The 23,305-nt window shown below is 43.2% G+C and overlaps 1 protein-coding gene across 4 annotated transcripts; it reads left to right on the forward strand.

The window, feature by feature from the left end:
* Positions 1-1,112: 1,112 nt before the first annotated feature.
* Positions 1,113-18,468, forward strand: LOC110524324 (mesoderm induction early response protein 2). Of its 4 annotated transcripts, none has more exons than XM_090235573.1 (13): positions 1,113-1,651; positions 3,560-3,710; positions 5,747-5,872; positions 6,400-6,514; positions 7,351-7,454; positions 7,566-7,635; positions 7,758-7,909; positions 8,855-8,936; positions 9,868-9,962; positions 10,218-10,348; positions 13,198-13,295; positions 13,768-13,865; positions 16,339-18,468. In XM_090235573.1, exons 2-12 carry the CDS (start codon positions 3,684-3,686, stop codon positions 13,821-13,823), a joined length of 1,056 nt encoding a protein of 351 aa, XP_090091699.1. In that variant the 5' UTR covers positions 1,113-1,651; positions 3,560-3,683; the 3' UTR covers positions 13,824-13,865; positions 16,339-18,468. The 4 variants fall into 4 exon arrangements, with proteins under 4 accessions (XP_090091699.1, XP_021459536.3, XP_090091700.1 ...); XM_090235574.1 differs by having other exon boundaries at positions 1,634-2,193; XM_021603861.3 differs by lacking the exon at positions 13,768-13,865 and having other exon boundaries at positions 1,163-1,651.
* Positions 18,469-23,305: the final 4,837 nt, after the last annotated feature.

Raw genomic sequence — 23,305 nt, forward strand, 5'->3', positions numbered from 1 at the left:
AAGCACATTGTGTTGTATTCCATATCTGAAATGTGCTGTATAAATACAGCTTGATCTGTTCTGATTTGCTGAAACATTTCTGTCTGTCTAGACAGAAAAATACTTTGAAGTCCGATTTTGCAATAATAAAAAAAACAGTAGTCACTGCGTTTGCCTTTGTTAACCATTTTAACCTATCATGTCAGCACTTGTCACAGTGACAAAGGACAGCATGTGGCCCTCTACCATATACGCACACGCACACACACACACACACACACAAATACAGATTCATCACAGCCCCACACAGCACACTTACATAGAGGACATCAGGATACCTTATACCAGAGGCATTCAAATGACAATCTGTGGCTGTCACAGAGTGCAAGACAATTTACTAAGTTATGATTGAAATGATAGAGTTATTACAGTACATGAAGAAAAACCTTGTCTCCTCCTTATCAACTGAATTCGTATCATACCTGCTGGAATTTTGCCCACACAAGGGAATTGAAGGAAAACAAAGAGGAGACAAATCAAGAATACATGCTCATGGTCACCTTTATTTCTCTTTGAAATCCCGTCCTTTCTCCCCCATTGCTCTTTGTTTAGTTTTGCCCCTTTACAGAGCATGTGCAACACACTGTCTACCTCAGCATATTTATCTTCACGTTGCCTCTCGATTTTGGCGTGTAGCAAAGGTTTTGCCTGGTAATTTTTGACTTGCTGATTCCTGTCAGATCCCGACTGGTTAGTTGACACTTTGTGATAGGCTCTTCCTCCTTCCATTTATTATTGTTTGAAGTAGTCTACTTTCAGCCTTGTCATCCAGTTACTGTTGGCTCATCCTATTTAGTTGACTATGTCATTCTATATATACCACAATGCAGTTTTCACTTTCTCAGTTTGTGTAGTGTCACCATTTAGGACTTATAAATGGGTCATATTGTTATGTCATACATTCACATACATGTATTTGTCTTTCTCTATCTCATGGAAGCACTGGGGACTGGGGAAGCCCTCATATTCCCTCTTATACCTTTATCAGCTCTGACCATTTCTGCCCCCTCCCTTCATACAGTATCTATCTCCCATCCAATGAGATCAAGGCAGTGACTATGTAACATTGGGTCACACACACTCTAGGAAACATTTATGTGGGAGTCAAACAAAGTTTTATGTTGTCTGTTGTCTTTTTCTGCTATCTAGAGTGACCATGATGTTCTCACATGGGTAGACCATAATTCTTTACTAAACTAGATGACTGTCAATTCAATTATTGGGAAAATATAGCCCATGATAATCAGATTGGCTACATTGGCTATTCAGGGTCATAGGTGAACAAACATGTGATATCAATTTCAAAGGACTACTTTACAAACATCTGAACTGCAATCATTGTGCTTTGTTCGTTATTTTCAGCAAGACTGATGTCAAGTTTATGAACGCTTGTAACAATACCAGACGTCTGTGTGAATAGTACACGGGGTACTGTCTCATTTCTTTATTTTTTCATGTAGTTGACTGTCATCGCGGTTGCTGAAATGTTGCAGCAATAAAATAGGGCTGCTGTTGCTGAGGCTCAGCGGCTGGCTGTACATAGGCTAGACTAGAGCCATAGCTCTACAACATCCGGGCATTCCTCAGCCTGCGCAGAAACGGAATGGCGGAGGTAAGTGAGCAAAAAGGCTTGGGGAGGAACATGAGGACTAATGATTTTGAAACAGCTCCGCATTTGAGAGCCTCTGTTATCCTAGACGGCAGATATCGATGTTGGCAATCGTATCAACGGGTTACGCAGGGTTGTGAGTTAGCTAGCCATGGGTTGATAACTAACGAAGTAAAATGGGGGTATTTTGTCCGTCTCGCCTCTCCGCGTTCTTCGCGTTAAAAAGCCATTCCCAATTTGCCAGATCGTGCGCTATAGAAAACAATGGGAGACCGGCTAGACGGTGGTGCTGAAGAAGTGGTCCAGGTGTGCTCCGTTATAGCAAGGCATTTTGACTACAAACTTTGAGAGAAGTCCGACTTATTTCAGATACTTTCTTGGGTATCTTTTCGGGTGAAAACGCAACCTCTAGAACTATTTCCTCTCTCGGGTCATTCGTGTGTCAGAGGAAGGAACGTTCAGCACCAAGTTACAGGAAAGCGCCCTGGCCCTGGTCAACGCGTCCTAAAGTGGAGTGGACCAAGCTTTACAAAGTGGCTGTAAACGTAGGGCTACCAGGCTGTCACTAATGTATTGTTTGTGAAAGTATCCGACCAAGAGTTTTAAGTAGACCACTGCTCTATTTACTTAAGGTCAAAAGTAACTCTTAAAAGTTGTTGTAGCCCTGAACTAGCTCACCTGATTGACCAACTCAAAGCCTTGCTGATTAGTTGACAAGTTGAATCAGGTGTGCTAGCTTTGGAATAGATCAAAAAAAATAGTGGAATGTCTGGGGGTCTCCCAGGAGATGTTTGAGAACCACTGTCATAGGTCAACTTGTCCTATCTTCATGGCTTGTCTTTTTGCCCAAACAGTTACATTTTTGTAATACCATTAGTTTCCACTGTTGGATAAACTTTGACCATTCTTTAATTCATGAGTGGCTGTAAGGCAAGTAGAAAGACTGGTAACACTTTACTTAATATGACAGTTGGGCCTATGCATTATTAGTTGAGCCCTGAATGCTGATTGGCTGACAACCATGGTATATCAGACCATATACCACAGGTATGACCAAGCATGTATTTTTACTGCTCTAATTACGTTGGTAACCAGTTTAGAATAGCATTAAGGCACCTTGGGGGTATTTGGTATATAGCCAATATGTGTCCAGGCACTCCGCGATGCTTTGTGCATAAGAACAGCCCTTAGCCGTGGTATATTGGCCATATACCCCCCACATGCCTTATTGCTTAATTATAAACTGGGTTGTTAGAGCCCTGAATGCAGATTTGGCTGACAGCCGTGGTATACAACATTTATTTTTACTGCTCTAATTACATTGGTAACCAATTTATAATAGCAATAAGTCACGTCAGGGGTTTGTGATATATGGCCAAACTCTGCGTTGTGTTGTGCATAAGAACAGCCCTTAGCCGTGGTATATAGACAATACACCACACCCCCTCGGGCCTTATTGCTTTATTATAGCTCTATAATGCATTTGAGGACTTGTCGTAAGCAAGTATGACAGGTCTTATGTCTTATTATCATCTCATAATGATCCTGACTAAATAAAAGTAATTTCGAGTTGACAATTGACAATTTGCTACATTAAGACATACCATTATAATAAGACATGAAAAAGACTTATACATGCTTCAACAAGTAAGAAAGCATAATATCTGTGGGCATTATACCTGTACTGTTGCTCCTCAGTCTGTGGGTGTGTCCAGCTGTCCACTGTAGAACCAGTCATCAGCTCTCAATTTCAGTTGAAAAAGGGTGGTTCAGAAGAAGCCAAGGGTCAGCTGATCTATAATGGGATGAACAGGCACCTCTTGATCCTCCACGATGGTGTGTGTGTGTGTGTGTGTGTATGTATGTGTGTGTGTGTGTGTGTGTGTGTGTGTGTGTGTGTGTGTGTGTTAGCTGGTTCGATGGGCTCTGGAGATCACAGACGCAGCCTAGTGGAGATCCTGAGGCAGGGCTATGAGGGGGCGGAGGAGGAGTCCAGGGCCCTAGTGGAACTGGAGAAGAGCCTAGGTGCCGCCCAATGAAGATGGCAGCACGCCCCCACACTGTGAGTACAGCTCCTCTGGCATACGGGGCTTCATTTATCAACTGTGTATAACATTCTTACTACTGTACATTCTGATGCATGTACAACAAACTGATCAAACTGTCGCATGCAACATATATGCATATTTTCATTGATAAATCAGAGCCAAACTATATTTACAAACCCGCCTGGAAAACAACCTCCATTCACCTTTTATGGTAACAAAAGCACCCTCATTTGTTGTATGATTTGAAGATGTTGGAATTGGGCCATGATAAAAGAAAGCGCAATGGAAAATGTTATTACATTTCTGTAGAGAAGTGGGCAAAATGTTTTAATCTTTTGCAGTGATTATTTTCAAACTAAAAACGCATGCCGCCTATAGTGAGTGCCAAACACTGGCCACGCATTCTACAAGATTGATTGTCCTTTCAAACAATTTAAAAGTAAATGCTACAGCCCACACTTCTATGCAAAATACAAATTGTTCAATATTTTGCCGATCAATAGATGATTTTGTTTCCTTGGTGTAGGCTCAGAGATTAAATGGGCTATGTTGTGCTTCTTTCTCACAACAATGCTGTAGCCTACACATACTTTCAAATACTTTAAATAGGCTACCAGTCTATTTACTTTTGAGCATCCATGGCTAATATTTGTTGTTTAGTGGGAATAAACCAGTCATGTCAGAAAAGGAGAGACATGTCCTGCAATATGATTATGATGTAGGCCTATATAATAAAAAATAAAATAACCTATGTGACCAACCGGCTTGATTTGGTCTTAAGTAGCAACATTTGAATTTATTTTTAATTTTTTACATTGGATAAAAGTAAAGACTCAGAGCTAGAAAATGATATATCATACACTACAGTCGAGGAACAATGGGAAAGTAATTCTGCTTTGAAAGTTGATAAACTTGTAACCACACTTTTGAGAAAATGGCCCTTGAATGTTTTGGTACACCTACTGGAGAGCCCTGCATTGTCTACACCCATTCAGCATTGTTCACACCCTCTTAAGCCTTAGCCCAAACCATCTCTTTAAGGATTCACGTGAGGCCATATGCTAAACAGAGTGAGTACGACGGTAGTGTACTAAACAACCAAAGATTTCAAGACGGCTGGTTTATATTACGTCTATTGACATGTCTGTATCCAGTTGTCGCAGGGTCATCATGAACATTCTATTGTCGTCCGACATTAAACTTGTCTTTGTGAAAAAGTATAAACACAAAAACGACAGGCTGCATGACATCAGTAGCCTGGTAGTCCAAAATAGCATAACTGGTGTATGTTAACCTCCCTGGGAAATGTGGGATGCTAGCGTCCCACCTGGCCAAAAGCCAGGGAAAATGCCAAATTCTAATAAATTACTATAAAAATCACACTTTCATTAAATCACACATGCAAGATAGCAAATTAAAGCTACACTTGTTGTGAATCCAGCCAACATGTCAGATTTCAAAAAGGCTTTTCGGCGAAAGCAAAAGATGCTACTATCTGATGATAGCACCCCAGTAAACAAAGAGAGAGAAGCATATTTCACCCCTTCAGGCGTGACACAAAACGCAGAAACAAAAAATATAATTCATGCCTTACCTTTGATGAGCTTCTTTTGTTGGCACTCCAATATGTCCTATAAACATCACAAATGTCAATTTATTTGGCACGTTTGATCCAGAAAAACACCGGTTCCAACTTGCACAACATGACTACAAAATATCTCAAAAGTTACCTGTAAACTTTGCCAAAATATTTCAAACTACTTTTGTAATACAACTTTAGGTACCAATCCGAACTCATATCTAGGCATGTCCAGCCCAGGTATTACCTCAGTCAATCATGGCTAGCGGGAAGGTTCCTGTATTTTTCCGTGGCTAAACCAACTAGGTTCAAAAGCTTGACCACACTGCACCCCTCCAGACCAGTAGGGAATAACATTATTCTATGTAATAGATGATCAATTATTTAATAATTCCAAATTATATTGCCCAATCCCACATTGACCCAGAGCGATCACTCTCTCTCTCTCTGTCCCCCTTTCTCTCTGTGTAGGGCAGTGAGATGCCCCTGGAGGAGCTGCTGGCGCTGTATGGCTACGAGGTGTCTGACCCCCTCCTACAGCAGGACAGGGAGCCCAATGAGCTGTCAGCCAGTCTGCCTGACATGACACTGGACAAGGTGAGACCTGGGTATACCTAGACATAGCTGAGACAGATAACTGAAAACACAGCCAGAAAAGCATCAGATCAAGGGTGCTGAGACCCTCGAATTCCACAGTCCAGACAGTTTTTGTTTCTTCTTAGTACTTCATTGATTAATTGGTAATTGGTGCACCTACCTGGTTTTCCAGGCAGAAGTCAATCAATAGTTAAAAGGCAAGGTGGAAAACCAGCATAGAGTACACTGTAATTGTCGTGGAGCTGTGTACTCCTGCATTCAAAAGCATTGCATGATACATGTTTTGGCATTGACATGATGTCTATTGATTCTTTCATGGATTCATGGATAATTATGACTTGGTCCGTAAAGAAATTAGTTAAGACAGGCCATCAAGAAGCAATCTTATCTATAAACACTCAGAAAACATGACAATTACAGAGTCACTTTCATATATCATAAATGCCATTTACTTTACTGTGTGTGATCCTGAGAGAAGGTAGTGGACTGTTCCATTGAGACAGTAATGGACTGTTCCATTCTTCCAGGACCAGATAGCTAAGGATCTGTTCTCAGGAGAAGATGAAGAGGAGTCATCAGCTGATGACCTCACTCCCTCTGTCACCTCCCATGCCTCCGACCTCCTCCGCCGCCACCTAAGAGGTACAACCACTGATGTCCTATACAGTATCATACTATATAATGGGTATGACACACTTCCTCCCTTCCCAGCACAGCTACCACTTTCCATTAACAGACCTCCACCCACCCAGCCCACCACTCAGGAGAATCCCCTTCCTGTCATATCACATCAATATATTTTTTAAATGGTCCGAGTGCTCTTTTATGGCAAGACTGATTTGTTGTACCGGGAAGGTGTTATTGGGTAGTATTATGAGAATGCTACATATTGGCAGTGGTGTAAAGTATTCAAGTAAAAATACTTTAAAGTACTACTTAAGTTTTTGGGGTATCTGTACGTTACTTTACTATTTATATTTTTGACTACTTTAACTTTTACTTCACTACATTCCTAAATAAAATAATGTACTTTTTTCCTGACACCCAAGAGTACTTGTCACATTTTGAATGATTAGCATGTGAGGAAAATGGTTCAATTCATACATTTATCAAGATAACATCCCTGGTCATCCCTACTGCCTCTGATCTGTCTGACTCACTAAACACACATGCTTTGTTTGTAAATTATGTTGCAGTGTGCCCCTGGCTATCAGAACATTAAAAACACAAGAAAATGGTGCTGCCTGGTTTGCTTAATATAATGAATTTGAAGTGATTTATACTTTTACTTTTGGTACTTAAGTATGTTTTAAACCAAATACTTTTAGACTTTTACTCAAGTAGTATTTCACTGTGACTCACTTTTACTTGAATCATTTTCTATTAAGGTGTATTTACTTTTACTCAAGTATGACATTTGTGTACTTTTTCCACCACTATATAGTGGTGTAACAAATGTTCCCATTTTTATTCTCCAGCCCATTCCCTAGCAAGTGGAGACAAAGGCACCTTAGTCAGCACCTCAGAAGAAGACTCAGACAATGATGACGACACCTCCATTCCCTCCAATGATGGACGCAAGGTGAGACACTGGGAACTACTGAACAGTGCTCAAATCCCCTACAATTACTCTTTAGGTAAATATAAAAACCTGTTTTCTGTGTGACTGAAACTGTGGTTGTTATTTTACCAGGACATCATGGTGGGCTCAATGTACCAAGCCAAAATCCCTACTCTCAGCCTATACTCAGACCAGGAGAGAGGTAACCCCAAATTTCCCCTTTCAGAATCAGTGCTTATTTTGGATTAGTGTGTTGACACTTTTTGATTCGCCTCCATCTCACAAACATCCTTATACCTGTGTCTCTCCATCTCCTGCTCCCAGTCTATGAGAATGAGGACCAGCTCCTGTGGACCCCAGACATGCTGTCAGGCCATGCTGTAGAGGAGTTCTTACTGAGTGCCCAGAGATGGGGAGGCCAGGAGGGCACTAAAGACACCCTTATCACTGGGGAAATAATCAAAGACAATGATCAGGTACTGTAGCGGGTTGGGGACTAAAGCAGGAACAGAGTGGGACTTAGTGGGGCTAGAGCTATACTGAACAAAAATATGAACGCAACATGCAAGAATTTCAATGATTTTACTGAGTTACAGTTCATAAGGAAGTCAGTCAATTGAAATAGGGGCGCTGACACGGGTGAGCCTGGCTCCCAAGTGGGTGGGCCTATGCCCTCCCAGGCCCAGCCAATCAGAATAATATTTCCCTCCCAGCCTTTATTACAGACAGAATACTGCTAAGTTTCATCAGCTGTCTGGGTGGCTGGTCTCGAATGATCCCGCAGGTGAAAAAGCCGGATGTGGAGGTCCTGGGCTGGCGTGTTTACATGTGCTTTGTGGTTGTGAGGCAGGTTGGACGCACTGACAAATTCTCTAAAACAACATTGAAGGCGGCTTATGGTAGAGAAATTAACATTACATTCTCTGGCAACAGCTCTGGTGGACATACCTGCAGTCAGCATGCCAATTGCACACTCCCTCAAATCCTTAAACATCTGTGGCATTGTGTTGTGTGACAAAACTGCTAATTTTAGAGTGGCTTTTTATTGTCTTCAGGACAAGGTGCACCTGTGTAATGATCATGCTGTTTAATCAGCTTCTTGATAATCCATCCACCTGACAGGTGTGGCATATCTTGGCAAAGGAGAAATGCTCACTTAACAGGGATGTAAAACCAATTTGAGCACAACATTTTGGAGAAATAAGCTTTTTGTCTGTATGAAACATTTCTGTGATCTTTTATTTTAGCTCATGAGACATGGGACCAACACTTTACATTGTTGCGTTTATATTTTTGTCCAGTATACATTTGTTGGCCAATTAACTTTGTTTGAATGTTGAGTAACTTCTACAGAGTTCACATTGTGGTCGACGTCACAGATTTCAGTCACAACTGTTTCCCTTTGTTTCTCTTTCCCTCAGGCTCTGTATGAGCTGGTGAAATGCAGCTTCAATGCAGAGGAGGCACTGAGAAGACTGCGCTTTAATGTGAAAGTATTCAGCGGTAAGACCTTTCACTACACATTTACTACTGCTGTCTAGTATGCACTGGCATCTTCTTGCAATACCTTACTAGTAACAACAACTCTATAAACTTATCAATCAATAATATCAATAATAACTCACTAGTGGAAGCGAATGATTAATTCAACTCAATACAATGTTGCCGTTGAGGTACTAACCACCAGGGGTGGTGGGTGGGGTGGTGGTGGTTGATCCCCAAAAACAAAATTGTATTGAGTTGAATTAAGATCCTTCAACTCAATAACCACCCCTGTAAATCAAAAATGTGTTGTTAATGCTCTCCAGCTGTTCAGTCTCTGGATGCTACTAGTATTTTCAATTTCAGAGCATTTAAAAAAGATGTCCCAAATTTCTTGTGGGATCATGGATCTTCTTTGCTATCTTTGGAACTTCCTCTGCTTTCCCTTGGAAATGCAATTATTTAATAGACCTAACATGAACCCATGTTACCAACAACTTGAAAACACACTCATTCTATATAATGGCCTAGGTCAAATATTTAGGCTAAACCTCGGGGCTCACAAGAGTCTTATATCTTATTCGTATCAGCAGTCCTACCCTGAAACCCTTTTTGAATATGGGCAATGGTCTGCCATCTTGACTAAGGCTATTAAATGTTTTTGATCCTGCATTTCCAGTTGTGCACATCCAAGCTGGGAGTGTAGGTGAAAATGTAGCCAATTGTGCCCGCTCCAGTGTAGGCTGACAAATGATTCATTGTCTTGCAGTATTATAATATAGATAATGGAAATCATTGCATTCAAACTTTGTGGTGCTTATGGGGTGAATGGATTTACAGTTATCATCTTGACATGGTGAGTTACTGTAATAGGGCTGTAGTATGAGTTACACATAATTCAAGTCTGTTTTTAGGGTATATTCCCACCTAACTGCTGTTGTCTTCTGTGTAGAGGAGCTGTGTGCCTGGAGCGAGGAAGAGTGTCGAAACTTTGAACATGGCTATCGAGTTCATGGGAAGAACTTCCACCTCATTCAGGCCAATAAGGTGAGCAGGAACCAAAACTTCCATTGTCAGGTTTGGGGAGAACCTGATTTGCTACAAAGCTGGAATTCTCTGTTTTTCAGTCATGACATTGACTGGTATCATACATTACCCCTTAAATGCAAATGTTGACAGCTGCTTCATCATAACATGTACAGGCGCACCTGTACAAACCTGCTTGTCTGCATTGATCAGACAGGAAACTCACTGATCTCCATACTGCAGCAAACAGTAAAGCACACTGTGTTTACATGTCAGGTACGCACACGGTCGGTGGGGGAGTGTGTGGAGTATTACTACATGTGGAAGAAGTCGGACCGCCATGAGTACTTTACCCAGCAGACCACCAAGCTGGGTCGCAAGAAGTACAGTCTGCAGTCAGGGAACATGTAAGTAGCACTGCAGATATGAGACGGTCTATCTCAATGACCCTTTCTCAGGGATGCAAACTAGTCACCTTTCAGCAGAATTCTCTGTTTCGAATCCAAAATAGGTGACCTACGTGATTCGTGTAGATCCATCGAGGAAAGTTTGGGCGAGGGGTGGGGTGGGCTTTGGATGACTACTGGCTGTATGAGAACGAGTGATGAGTGTTTGGAGCAGTACTGGCTGTATCCGAGGCGTTCACATAACAACCGAATGCAGGACGCGACCGAAGAGAGAACATACGACCAATGTGCTAGTTGCAGCGTCAGCGTGCGCTCTGGAAAGAGGCGTGGAAGGCAGTTTGACTGTTCATTTACAGCGGTGGGTCCCCTGAACTATAACGAAGAGGTAGGTGAGAAGCCTACTTCATGAGCTCTAACCGGAAACTGTCATTTGGAAAGTTTGAGGTGAGCGAGAAAGTGTGGTGGAACAAGTATTGTTAGCATTGTTAAGTATTTTGCTAGCTGGATCGAATGATCCGTTATAGCTTTCCAGAGAAATGTTGAGCAACATTAGCCAACATTAGATCAAATAATTGAGTTTATGGTGTGAAAATTAGCTGGCTAAAAAAGTCAGACAGCTAATGTTACAACATCAGATGAGCTAGCGTTAGTAACCTAACCAATTCGCTATAGTAATAACTGTTAACGTTAACGTTATACGACTCCTTGCCGTTCCTCAAGTTATAACGCGTTAGTTACTTACTGGACCCTGGCAATCTGTGTGAAATGTTAACGTTAACTAGCTAACAAACTAACTACTATCTGTGAAGTAATCTTTTCCCTCTACAGTAAGTTATGTGGTTAATTTTCAGAATGAGAGAATTAGGGGAAAATGAGGTGTTGCTTGTTAAACAGTTAAGTGGAGCTGGGCCTGGCTTAAACTGGATGCCACTATAGAGGTGAAAGGAACACCACACACTTCCCTCTTTATCATTTGTTCAATACAGTGGATAAAAAGGGGTATGCCAGGTCTACTCTCTGGCTGAAAGAGATCAATTATGCCAACAAAGGGTATCTATCATGCTCTGCTGGCACATTGTAGAACCGATGTTCACAGGCAGAAAGTGTACAATGTAATAATGTGCAGTGTAGCCCAAATATATTGCTTTTGTTGTGTTGAACTTGACAGTAACACTTGTGTGTGAGTGACGGGGGATTATTACATTTTTTACTCAGTGAACTTTATTTTTGCACACATGTAGCCTTATGCACTTGATCGATGTCTACTATAGTGACCACTAGAATAGAGCAAAAATAGAATGCCTGTTTGTTTCATTCTATTTCTACTTAACCTCTTAACTTGTTTCAATTTCTGCCTGAAGACATACCCAAATCTAACTGCCTGGAGCTCAGGCACAGGACCAAGGATATGCATATTCTTGGTACCATTTGAAAGAAAACACTCTGAAGTTTGTGTAAATGTGAATTGAATGTAGGAGAATATAACACAATAGATCTGGTTTAGATAATACAATGAAAAAAACATAAGTTTTTTCTTTTTATTGTTGTATCATCATCTTTAAAATTAACAAGATAAAACAAACATTCAGATAGGATGATGGGGACAGTTTCAGAATGATAACTTCCAAAATGAGTGTGCTACATGACATTTATCATGAAGTCACCCAGGTGTCCCACACAAGCAGCCCAAATGTACCCAAGTGGCCAAATTGGTGAAGTTATACATCTTGAATGGAATAACTATATACAAAATACCAAAATGGTATTCTAACACCCCCCCCCCCCCCCCCCAAAAAAAAATGGAGAACAAACATGAAGAAATATATATACACATTTACAAAATAACAATTTCAATATTTGGAAGACCCTCAGCCCTCTACACAATATTATGCTGCTGATGCCAGGTGCCATAGCACATCCATGCCTGCAGAAATACATTTGGGCAGATGAACACCACTTGTGGCAGGAGCTGGATGAACCAGCTTCAGTGGCGGATGGACACCTTGGCACTGGGGGCTCCCTTTCGGAGTCAGTGTCACTGTGAAAGAAAATGTTCAGTTAGAATAGTTTCACATATGAGCCCTGTATCAAGAGGTTTTTTTTAAGATGTTTTTTCCCCCTAGTGCAATATTTAGATGTGTGTGGTCACAATCATTCTATTATAAAGGCTGTCATGGCTAACTGCAATAATAGTTGTTGTTTTTTTTCTTAAGACTTGAGTGTCATTTGCAGTAAAGTCTAGGCAACACATATCATTGGAACGCTTCCTTTACATTTTATTAACTGTGAGTTAGGTTCACATTAACTACTTTTTATTTTACACACAGAGACGGATCATGTAGATCATATTCTTTGTTTACTTAGTTAAAACCTGCATTTCCCCCTGGCAGGGATTTTTTGCATGTTTCAGTTCGAAAAAGTGTCACCTTTTTGGGCCCTCACCAGTTTGTATCCCTGCTTTCTAGACTTGACACTCAAGCTGCATTTAAATGCCGGCTAAATTAGCACATGCCCCCATCATGTTGGTTGTTATGATCTTCTCCTTGGCATGACATTGTTCTCAGAATATATTATTTAAATATGGTGTAGGAAAAGGAAATGTGGACACAGCAGACATATCTTTACCATGATGGGAATGTGACAGGATCATCTTTATCAGAACAGGAAAGCTGCATGTAAACAACAGGTGTAGAGACAAGTAAACAATATAACCTCCCAATTGTCATTGTTTTCAGACCAGCGATTTGTATTATGTTTAGCTGAAACTCAAAACGGAAATGAATGTTCTTGGAGAAGTTCATGTGCAGTTGGGACTGTTTACACAAGTTTCCTACTGTGTTGTCTTCCAGGGAGGATGGAGAGCAGGATGGAGAGGTTGGGGAGATGGAGGGGTGTTCCCAGATTGAGCCCCACTCACCCCCACCAGTCACGGACCTGGACAAGCAAGGTAACCCCTGGTCCCTAGCCTTAGTCCCAGCCTTAGCCCCAGCCTTAGTCCCAGCCCCAGTCCTATACCTCAGCCCTGGCCCTGATTCCCGCCCCAGATAATTTTACTGAGACCGACAGACCACAAACACTACAGCTTGTTTGAAGGACTGAGGTCATAAGAGTTAGCTAGAACCATAATAGTAACATAATAGTTGTATGCCCTTGCCTCTGAAGTCGCAGGAATCCACCCACAAGCTGTACCATTTCAGAGATATGTCATGCCAAATCACCCCATATCCACCTGTCTCTGTCTTATTACATGAGTCTTATTATTTATTTTCTTTATTATATTATTTGTCTGTTTGATTGGTTGTGTTTATTAACATATGATTTAAAGCATTTTTATGTATTGTTTTATGTGTCTGTTTTCCCATTGCTTTGTGTGTGTTTGTCTGTGGTGTTTCTACCTGTGTGTTGACATGGCGGTGCAGAGGAGGAGGGCCGACCCCGTCGCAGACGAACGCCCCGCTTTCTCTTAAAGCCCTGAGCTCACTACACACAGGCCACTCTAATCAGGCAGGGCCACCAGGTAAAGATTCTAACCAGACAGGGCCACCAGGTAAAGACTCTAACCAGACAGGGCCACCAGGTAAAGACTAACCAGGCAGGGCCACCAGGTGAAGACTAACCAGGCAGGGCCACCAGGTAAAGATTCTAACCAGACACGGCCACCAGGTAAAGACTCTAACCAGACAGAGCCACCAGGTAAAGACTAACCAGGCAGGGCCACCAGGTGAAGACTAACCAGGCAGGGCCACCAGGTAAAGATTCTAACCAGACACGGCCACCAGGTAAAGACTCTAACCAGACAGGGCCACCAGGTAAAGACTAACCAGGCAGGGCCACCAGGTGAAGACTAACCAGGCAGGGCCACCAGGTAAAGATTCTAACCAGACACGGCCACCAGGTAAAGACTCTAACCAGACAGAGCCACCAGGTAAAGACTCTAACCAGACAGGGCCACCAGGTAAAGACTAACCAGACAGGGCCACCAGGTAAAGACTCTAACCAGACAGGGCCACCAGGTAAAGACTCTAACCAGACAGGGCCACCAGGTAAAGACTAACCGGACAGGGCCACCAGGTAAAGACTCTAACCAGACAGGGCCACCAGGTAAAGACTAACCAGGCAGGGCCACCAGGTGAAGACTAACCAGGCAGGGCCACCAGGTAAAGATTCTAACCAGACACGGCCACCAGGTAAAGACTCTAACCAGACAGAGCCACCAGGTAAAGACTAACCAGGCAGGGCCACCAGGTGAAGACTAACCAGGCAGGGCCACCAGGTAAAGATTCTAACCAGACACGGCCACCAGGTAAAGACTCTAACCAGACAGGGCCACCAGGTAAAGACTAACCAGGCAGGGCCACCAGGTGAAGACTAACCAGGCAGGGCCACCAGGTAAAGATTCTAACCAGACACGGCCACCAGGTAAAGACTCTAACCAGACAGAGCCACCAGGTAAAGACTCTAACCAGACAGGGCCACCAGGTAAAGACTAACCAGACAGGGCCACCAGGTAAAGACTCTAACCAGACAGGGCCACCAGGTAAAGACTCTAACCAGACAGGGCCACCAGGTAAAGACTAACCGGACAGGGCCACCAGGTAAAGATTCTAACCAGACAGGGCCACCAGGTAAAGACTCTAACCAGACAGGGCCACCAGGTAAAGATTCTAACCAGGCAGGGCCACCAGGTAAAGATTCTAACCAGGCAGGGCCACCAGGTAAAGACTCTAACCAGGCAGGGCCACCAGGTAAAGATTCTAATCAGGCAGGGCCACCAGGTAAAGACTCTAACCAGACAGGGCCACCAGGTAAAGATTCTAATCAGGCAGGGCCACCAGGTAAAGACTCTAACCAGGCAGGGCCACCAGGTAAAGACTCTAACCAGGCAGGGCCACCAGGTAAAGATTCTAACCAGACAGGGCCACCAGGTAAAGACTCTAACCAGACAGGGCCACCAGGTAAAGATTCTAACCAGACAGGGCCACCAGGTAAAGACTCTAACCAGGCAGGGCCACCAGGTAAAGATTCTAACCAGGCAGGGCCACCAGGTAAAGATTCTAACCAGACAGGGCCACCAGGTAAAGACTCTAACCAGACAGGGCCACCAGGTAAAGATTCTAACCAGACAGGGCCACCAGGTAAAGACTCTAACCAGACAGGGCCACCAGGTAAAGATTCTAACCAGGCAGGGCCACCAGGTAAAGATTCTAACCAGGCAGGGCCACCAGGTAAAGACTCTAACCAGGCAGGGCCACCAGGTAAAGATTCTAATCAGGCAGGGCCACCAGGTAAAGACTCTAACCAGACAGGGCCACCAGGTAAAGATTCTAATCAGGCAGGGCCACCAGGTAAAGACTCTAACCAGAGAGGGCCACCAGGCAAAGACTCTAACCAGGCAGGGCCACCAGGTAAAGACAGACAGATAGAGGGATGGAGTGAGGGAGTTCTGGGGACAAGCTTCACTAACCCTACCTAGCTTATACTAACCCCACTGGAGTGCCTGATATGAGGTCAGGTTTTCATGAGGTCAAGTTTCATGTGGTCAGAACTAGAGTGTCTTTTCCAAAATACTTTTGAGGGCATTATGATTCTCAGGCCAGGAAGTTATGGTATTATGGTATGGTATGAAATATAAAATCATAAACCATAATCAAATCTCAGGGCTCATGAAAATTATTTTTTTGGAGGCTTAGCATTTTAGAAATGTTGTATTGGCTTCCTCTCAATACTTTCTGAATTGTAACCAAAAATGATTGATGAGTAGTTTATTTACATTATTTTTATAATTATGTTCTAATTATCTTACCATGTTTACCTGCCTTGTTAAATTGTACCTTGTCTGAAACTAAGATTTTGTGTAGAGCTGATTGTAACATTAAGGAGAAAAAAAAGGGAACCACTGCCCAATGTCAATGCCAGTGATGACTCGGTCAGTTACCGTTGAGGTAGTGCTTGTTCAAGTCCCTCTTTGTAATTCTTCTCTCCTTGTCTAGATGATGAATTGCAGATGGAGGTGTTGGAGCTGTGTGGTGCTCCTTGTCCCAGTCCAAGCCCACAGAGGGAGCAGCTGTTCAGCCACTTATCTCCACTCCCCTCTCTGAAGGACCTGCAGCAGGAGCCCTCTCTGAACTGTCCTAGCCCGGTCCGCTGTCCCACCTCTCCCCATGCCCAGCTCCACCCCTCCCCCCGGCCCAGCGGCAGCCCCACATCCTCCCCAGCAGAGCCTCATCTCCTGGGTTCTGGCTTCTACCAGCTGCAGCTGGGGCCCTTCCTTCCAGACGGCCTGTCCATGGGGCCAGAGGGTGGGGCCTCTCAGAGGCTGAAGGTGGACTTCTCCCTGCCCTCCGTCCCCCAGCCCCCGCCCTTGCCTGCCATTGCCCCATCCTCCTCCGTCACTTCTGACTTTGGGGCCATCAGCAGTTACCTGTGTCCCTCGGCCCTGTGCCCCCCTCCCGTCCAGCACTCCGGCTCTCTCACCAAGTGAGGGGAGGAAGAAGGGTGTCTTTACCCTGGAGAACATTCCAATAATGCCTGGGTTGTTTGTACTTCTAAGTACTGCCAGTTGAAGCTAACTTGGACCAGAGCTCACCCATGTGATGGTGTGAAGCTCCCCAGGAGAGAAACTGTCTTTTTGCCCGGGAGATAGGCCTACCTGTATCAGTGTTTACTAGGGGACTCCCACTGCTCACAAGCACAATGGCTTACCTACCTGTCTATTCTGGAAGGGCAGTAGTTCTACGGAGACGTTCTTAGAGAATTCTTAGATATAATGTTGGGACTGGAAAAGCTGGTGGGCTCGTTGATGGCTCCAAGGCCAAAACAGTTAGCCTGATGTTTGTTGCAGTGGCCTCATTCAGAGCAGAACTAGAGACTGTGATTTAACCTCCCTCACTGGTTTCCTAACTTTTACTGGGAACAGTGAGCAGCAGACAGACCGCATGACCTGGAATCCATCATGCTGTATTATAGCAGATGTCCACGAGATGTTCTCATTCTCTATCAGTTCTGATAAGGCTGTTTTTAGAAGCAGGGTTCAGTCTGCACTTGTATGACATCACCAATCTGACTGTGGACCTCTTAGGTAGGATCTGCCTCCCTGGTTCACTGTGAGAGCTTCCACCTCTCTTGAACATCTACAACTGAAACTGAAGTTGTTGTATACAGTACGTTTAAGAGGAAAGATCTGTATAGGAATACCATGAAACTGCTTTTGAGATTGTCACAATGTTTTTATTTTATTGGTCTTTGTTCCCAGTTCAGGTATTCATTGGCAGGTTTGCAATAAGGAACCTGAGTTTGTGATGGGAGTCCTTGTGTTCTCTCTTTCCAGTTTATGTTGACATTTGAAGGTCTTGTACAGTACCAAACTCCCACAATTGCCTGACAACCACGGTAGGCACATTAGCCTGTGTTTTGCGCATTATTGTACATGCTACTGTATGTAAGTCACTGAATACACAGGTACTGTAGCCTCTGGCTTCTTCCCTGTACCTCAACTCCAGTTTTTGTGTGATTTAAGGTTTGAATATTGCCCTGAACCACCCATCCGACCTTGTGGAAAAAGCCCAACGGCATTGAAGTACAAAGACCCATAAGGGGTGTGTTCAGAAGGGTGAAACCTTATGAACGTTGCAGATGGAGAATGTGATATACAGAACTAACGCGCTTGCTTATTCCGTACCGTTGCACCCTCCTGAACAGACCCCAGGTTTCACTGATGCTGTACTGTATTCTGCCACTAGAGGACCTTGGCTATCGCCTAGTCTGAAGAGAGCCTGCCTGCTTCGTTCCCCCTGCTCAGGGGGAGAGAATCTGTCCCCTGTGCTCTCTGTCCCGATGGCAGGAAAACTCAATTTCTTTATTTATTCCCCATTTTCTATTTTTATAGGTGGGGTTTTCCCTCTACTCCCTGCTCTGACCTTAGCTGTTCTAGATCGGTTTGTTTTTGTTCAACCGTTTACAGGAGGTTCTGGACGTTGACTATCGGGACAGGAAGGGGAGTAGAAACACTGCCTTTTGTTTATTTTTCAGCATTTATATCATACTGCTTCTGTTTATATTGGTTTGTAATTATAATTGTTATATTTTGTAAAAAAATATATATTAAAAATGTTGACAATTAATGAAAGTCATTGCGCACATACACACACCGGTACTTGAATCTTGTGTGCAACTCTGTTGAAAGAGACTTTAGTACTTCAATTCAATTTCCAACAACATTGTACCCACATGATTCTCTTGTGGACAGACTATGTATCTGACCAAATTATGCAAGATATTAATTCTGGGCTAACCAAGATTGTACCAAAATGTTTTCACATATCCTGTGATTGGGTGGTGCCAGTATAGTAGCTGAATAACCCACACTGTGGAGATCTGTAGTTGTTCAGAAACTTGGTTAACGCAGAACTCACACTGAATAACCCAGTAGCTGAATAACACATACCCAAACAAATCTCCACAGTACTCATGTACTGGCCTTACACTATGCCTACGGTATAACCAGGCTTCAAATTCAACTGGATATTTTGTACATTTCTGCATAACATTATTTTGAATCAGGGTCTGGTTTATTTGAACTGATGCAACAGAGAGCAAGAAATTACAGGCTTACTTCCTCAAAGGTAAACTCATTAATTATTCTGAATTCCTTGGAAAGTGACTAAGTGACTGACAGGTGAACACTAGCAAGGAGTGATAACCATTCATTAGGAAATGCGGGAGAGAGGCTACTACAGGACACTGTCATAACTGGGGGGAGGGTGCAGCGAACAGGATGAGTTAGTAAGGTTCTTGGGACTGTCACGCTTCTCTACACACTGTCTACACAGAGCTCTGTGTCACCGTTCGTGGTGGCGGACCCCTTTCTAATGAGGCGTGTTGAGATTTGTTTACACAGGCAAGACAACCTTCTTATAACCCATATCTCAGGCCAATGAGAGGGTTCAGATAGGCAGACTCGGGGTGCTGGAGGTATAGGGATTCACCTTGACTCAGGCTTGACAACAGGAGTCTGGCACTAGTGGCTCTTCTTGTAGCGCTTCATATTTGCACTGCTTCAGGTGAGAATTAGTCAAACTTTTTAGAGTGGTGTTGGAAGTTGGAACAAGTCTTGCTTCTCTTTAAAAATAAAAAGACTAGCTATTCAAGAGCCCTTGATGGACTAGGTGTTGTGGAATTGGCATGCTGCTACCTCAACAGGGTTTCTTTCTTATCAGAGTGTAGACTAGACCCTCAATAACCTGAAGTAGGCTAGGTTACAGCAGTCTGTTTCATGGACTCACGGACAGAGCTATGGATACACTGATTGACCATTAAATACAAAATTATAGTTTTAACCATGTTTTGAGGCAATACAAACAAACACGTTTATATTTTGGGCTCTGATGAAGCATCTGGTATATATATATATATTCTTCAAGAATCAATGGGTATATATTATTAATGTAGTGTAGCAACTGCAGATTTCCCCTTAGTGAATTCAGGACCTTAATTCAGAGCTTGGTTGTGGAGGAATGCAATTGTTTTGGATTGTTTTATTTTCATTGTGTTTTTTCAAAATCATTTTGTAATGTATTGCGTTTTATGTTTGATTTTTCATGTTATTTCTTGATTTTGTGTTGCCTTTCAGGATATAGGTCTCATTTGATGGCGCTGATAGACATGGCCGTTCTGTTTCTGACTCCTAAGCAACTTTGTTACAAGCATTTCGCTACACCCACAATAACATTGTTAAATACAGTGCCTTGCGAAAGTATTCGGCCCCCTTGAACTTTGCGACCTTTTGCCACATTTCAGGCTTCAAACATAAAGATATAAAACTGTAGTTTTTTGTGAAGAATCAACAACAAGTGGGACACAATCATGAAGTGGAACGACATTTATTGGATATTTCAAACTTTTTTAACAAATCAAAAACTGAAAAATTGGGCGTGCAAAATTATTCAGCCCCCTTAAGTTAATACTTTGTAGCGCCACCTTTTGCTGCGATTACAGCTAAGTCGCTTGGGGTATGTCTCTATCAGTTTTGCACATCGAGAGACTGACATTTTTTCCCATTCCTCCTTGCAAAACAGCTCGAGCTCAGTGAGGTTGGATGGAGAGCATTTGTGAACAGCAGTTTTCAGTTCTTTCCACAGATTCTCGATTGGATTCAGGTCTGGACTTTGACTTGGCCATTCTAACACCTGGATATGTTTATATTTGAACCATTCCATTGTAGATTTTGCTTTATGTTTTGGATCATTGTCTTGTTGGAAGACAAATCTCCGTCCCAGTCTTAGGTCTTTTGCAGACTCCATCAGGTTTTCTTCCAGAATGGTCCTGTATTTGGCTCCATCCATCTTCCCATCAATTTGAACAATCTTCCATGTCCCTGCTGAAGAAAAGCAGGCCCAAACCATGATGTGCCACCACCATGTTTGACAGTGGGGATGGTGTGTTCAGCTGTGTTGCTTTTACGCCAAACATAACGTTTTGCATTGTTGCCAAAAAGTTCAATTTTGGTTTCATCTGACAAGAGCACCTTCTTCCACATGTTTGGTGTGTCTCCCCGGTGGCTTGTGGCAAACTTTAAACGACACTTTTTATGGATATCTTTAAGAAATGGCTTTCTTCTTGCCACTCTTCCATAAAGGCCAGATTTGTGCAATATACGACTGATTGTTGTCCTATGGACAGAGTCTCCCACCTCAGCTGTAGATCTCTGCAGTTCATCCAGAGTGATCATGGGCCTCTTGGCTGCATCTCTGATCAGTCTTCTCCTTGTATGAGCTGAAGGTTTAGAGGGACGGCCAGGTCTTGGTAGATTTGGTCTGATACTCCTTCCATTTCAATATTATCGCTTGCACAGTGCTCCTTGGGATGTTTAAAGCTTGGGAAATCGTTTTGTATCCAAATCCGGCTTTAAACTTCTTCACAACAGTATTTCGGACCTGCCTGGTGTGTTCCTTGTTCTTCATGATGCTCTCTGCGCTTTTAACGGACCTCTGAGACTATCACAGTGCAGGTGCATTTATACGGAGACTTGATTACACACAGGTGGATTGTATTTATCATCATTAGTCATTTAGGTCAACATTGGATCATTCAGAGATCCTCACTGAACTTCTGGAGAGAGTTTGCTGCACTGAAAGTAAAGGGGCTGAATAATTTTGCACGCCCATTTTTTCAGTTTTTGATTTGTTAAAAAAGTTTGAAATATCCAATAAATGTCGTTCCACTTCGTGATTGTGTCCCACTTGTTGTTGATTCTTCACAAAAAAATACAGTTTTATATCTTTATATTTGAAGCCTGAAATGTGGCAAAAGGTCGCAAAGTTCAAGGGGGCCGAATACTTTCGCAAGGCACCGTATGTGTATGCCGACCAATAAAATTTGATTTGATTTGGAAAATCTCAACATGACATCTCCCTCAGCCCTAGCAAGCCTCAGTGTGTCTTCATGGCCTGGGCTAATGTGACCTGCTACTGGACACCTGGACAGGGCTCTCCCCCAGACACACACTACACACTGCAGGTCAATATGCAAGATGCCATCACATACTACAACATCTACTGCACAAGTAACTGCTTGTGATTATATTAGGCCCCTCCAGAGTGGCACAGCGGTCTAAAGCGCTGCATCTCAGTGCTAGAGGTGTCACTACAGACATTGGTTTGATTCCAGGCTGTATCACAACCGGCCATGATTGGGAGTCCCGTAGGGCGGCGCATAAGGCCATCATTGTATATAATAATTTGTTCTTAACTGACTTGCATAGTTAAATAAAGGTTAAATAAAAAATAGACAGCATTAGTTAGAAATAAAGGCCAGTAAATCCTTCAACATGTATTTCCTCAACCATGAGGAAAACAAAGGCAGACTGACATGTTCCAGCACTGGTGCCACCACAGAATGATTCATTCTAAACTCAACAAAAAAAGAAACGTCCCTTTTTCAGGACCCTATCTTTCAACGATAATTTGTAAAAATCCAAATGCCTTCACAGATCTTCATTGAAAAGGGTTTAAACACTGTTTCCCACTGTGACCTTAATTGCCTACCGTCTGTAAGCTGTTAGTGTCTTAACGACCGTTCCACAGGTGCTTGTTCATTAATTGTTTATGGTTCATTGAACAATTAATGAACATGTACCTTAAGACACTAACAGATTACAGACGGTAGGCAATTAAGGTCACAGTTATGAAAACTTAGGACACTAAAGAGGCCTTTCTACTGACTCTGATAAACACCAAGAGAAAGATGCCCAGGGTCTCTGCTCATCTGTGTGAACGTGCCTTAGGCATGCTGCAAGGAGGCATGAGGACTGCAGATGTGGCCAGGGCAATAAATTGCAATGTCCGTATTGTGAGACGCCTAAGACAGTGAGTGCTACAGGGAGACAGGATGGACAGCTGATCGTCCTCGCAGTGGCAGACCATGTGTAACAAAACCTGCACAGGATTGGTACATCCGAACATCACACCTGCGGGACAGGTACAGGATGGCAACAACAACTTCCCAAGTTACACCAGGAATACATAATCCTTCCATCAGTGCTCAGATGGTCCACAATAGGCTGAGAGAGGCTGGACTGAGGGCTTGTAGGCCTGTTGTAAGGCAGGTCCTCACCAGACTTCACCGGCAACAACGTCTCCTATGGGCACAAACCCACCGTCACTGGACCAGACAGGACTGGCAAAAAGTTATCTTCACTGACGAGTCGCGGTTTTGTTTCACCAGGGGTTGATGGTCGGATTCGCGTTTATCGTCGAAGGAATGAGCGTTACACTGAGGCCTGTACTCTGGATGCCTGATCGATTTGGAGGTGGAGGGTCCGTCATGGTCTGGGGTGGTGTGTCACAGCATCATCGGACTGAGCTTGTTGTCATTGCAGGCAATCTCAGTGCTGTGCGTTACAGGGAAGACATCCTCCTTCCTCATGACAGCATGACAATGCCACCAGCCATACTGCTCGTT

The sequence above is a fragment of the Oncorhynchus mykiss genome, chromosome 5, assembly GCF_057628025.1.
Source record: "Oncorhynchus mykiss isolate SJ-2025 chromosome 5, ASM5762802v1, whole genome shotgun sequence".
Lineage (NCBI taxonomy): Eukaryota > Metazoa > Chordata > Actinopteri > Salmoniformes > Salmonidae > Oncorhynchus > Oncorhynchus mykiss.

Excerpts from the sequence above, each read along its gene's own strand:
- LOC110524324 (XM_021603861.3), top strand. The coding sequence starts at position 3,684 with ATGAAGATGGCAGCACGCCCCCACACT. Across the intron at positions 7,455-7,565 it reads CCTCCAATGATGGACGCAAG|GACATCATGGTGGGCTCAAT; the intron begins GTGAGACACTGG and ends TTATTTTACCAG. Across the intron at positions 9,963-10,217 it reads ACCTCATTCAGGCCAATAAG|GTACGCACACGGTCGGTGGG; the intron begins GTGAGCAGGAAC and ends TTTACATGTCAG.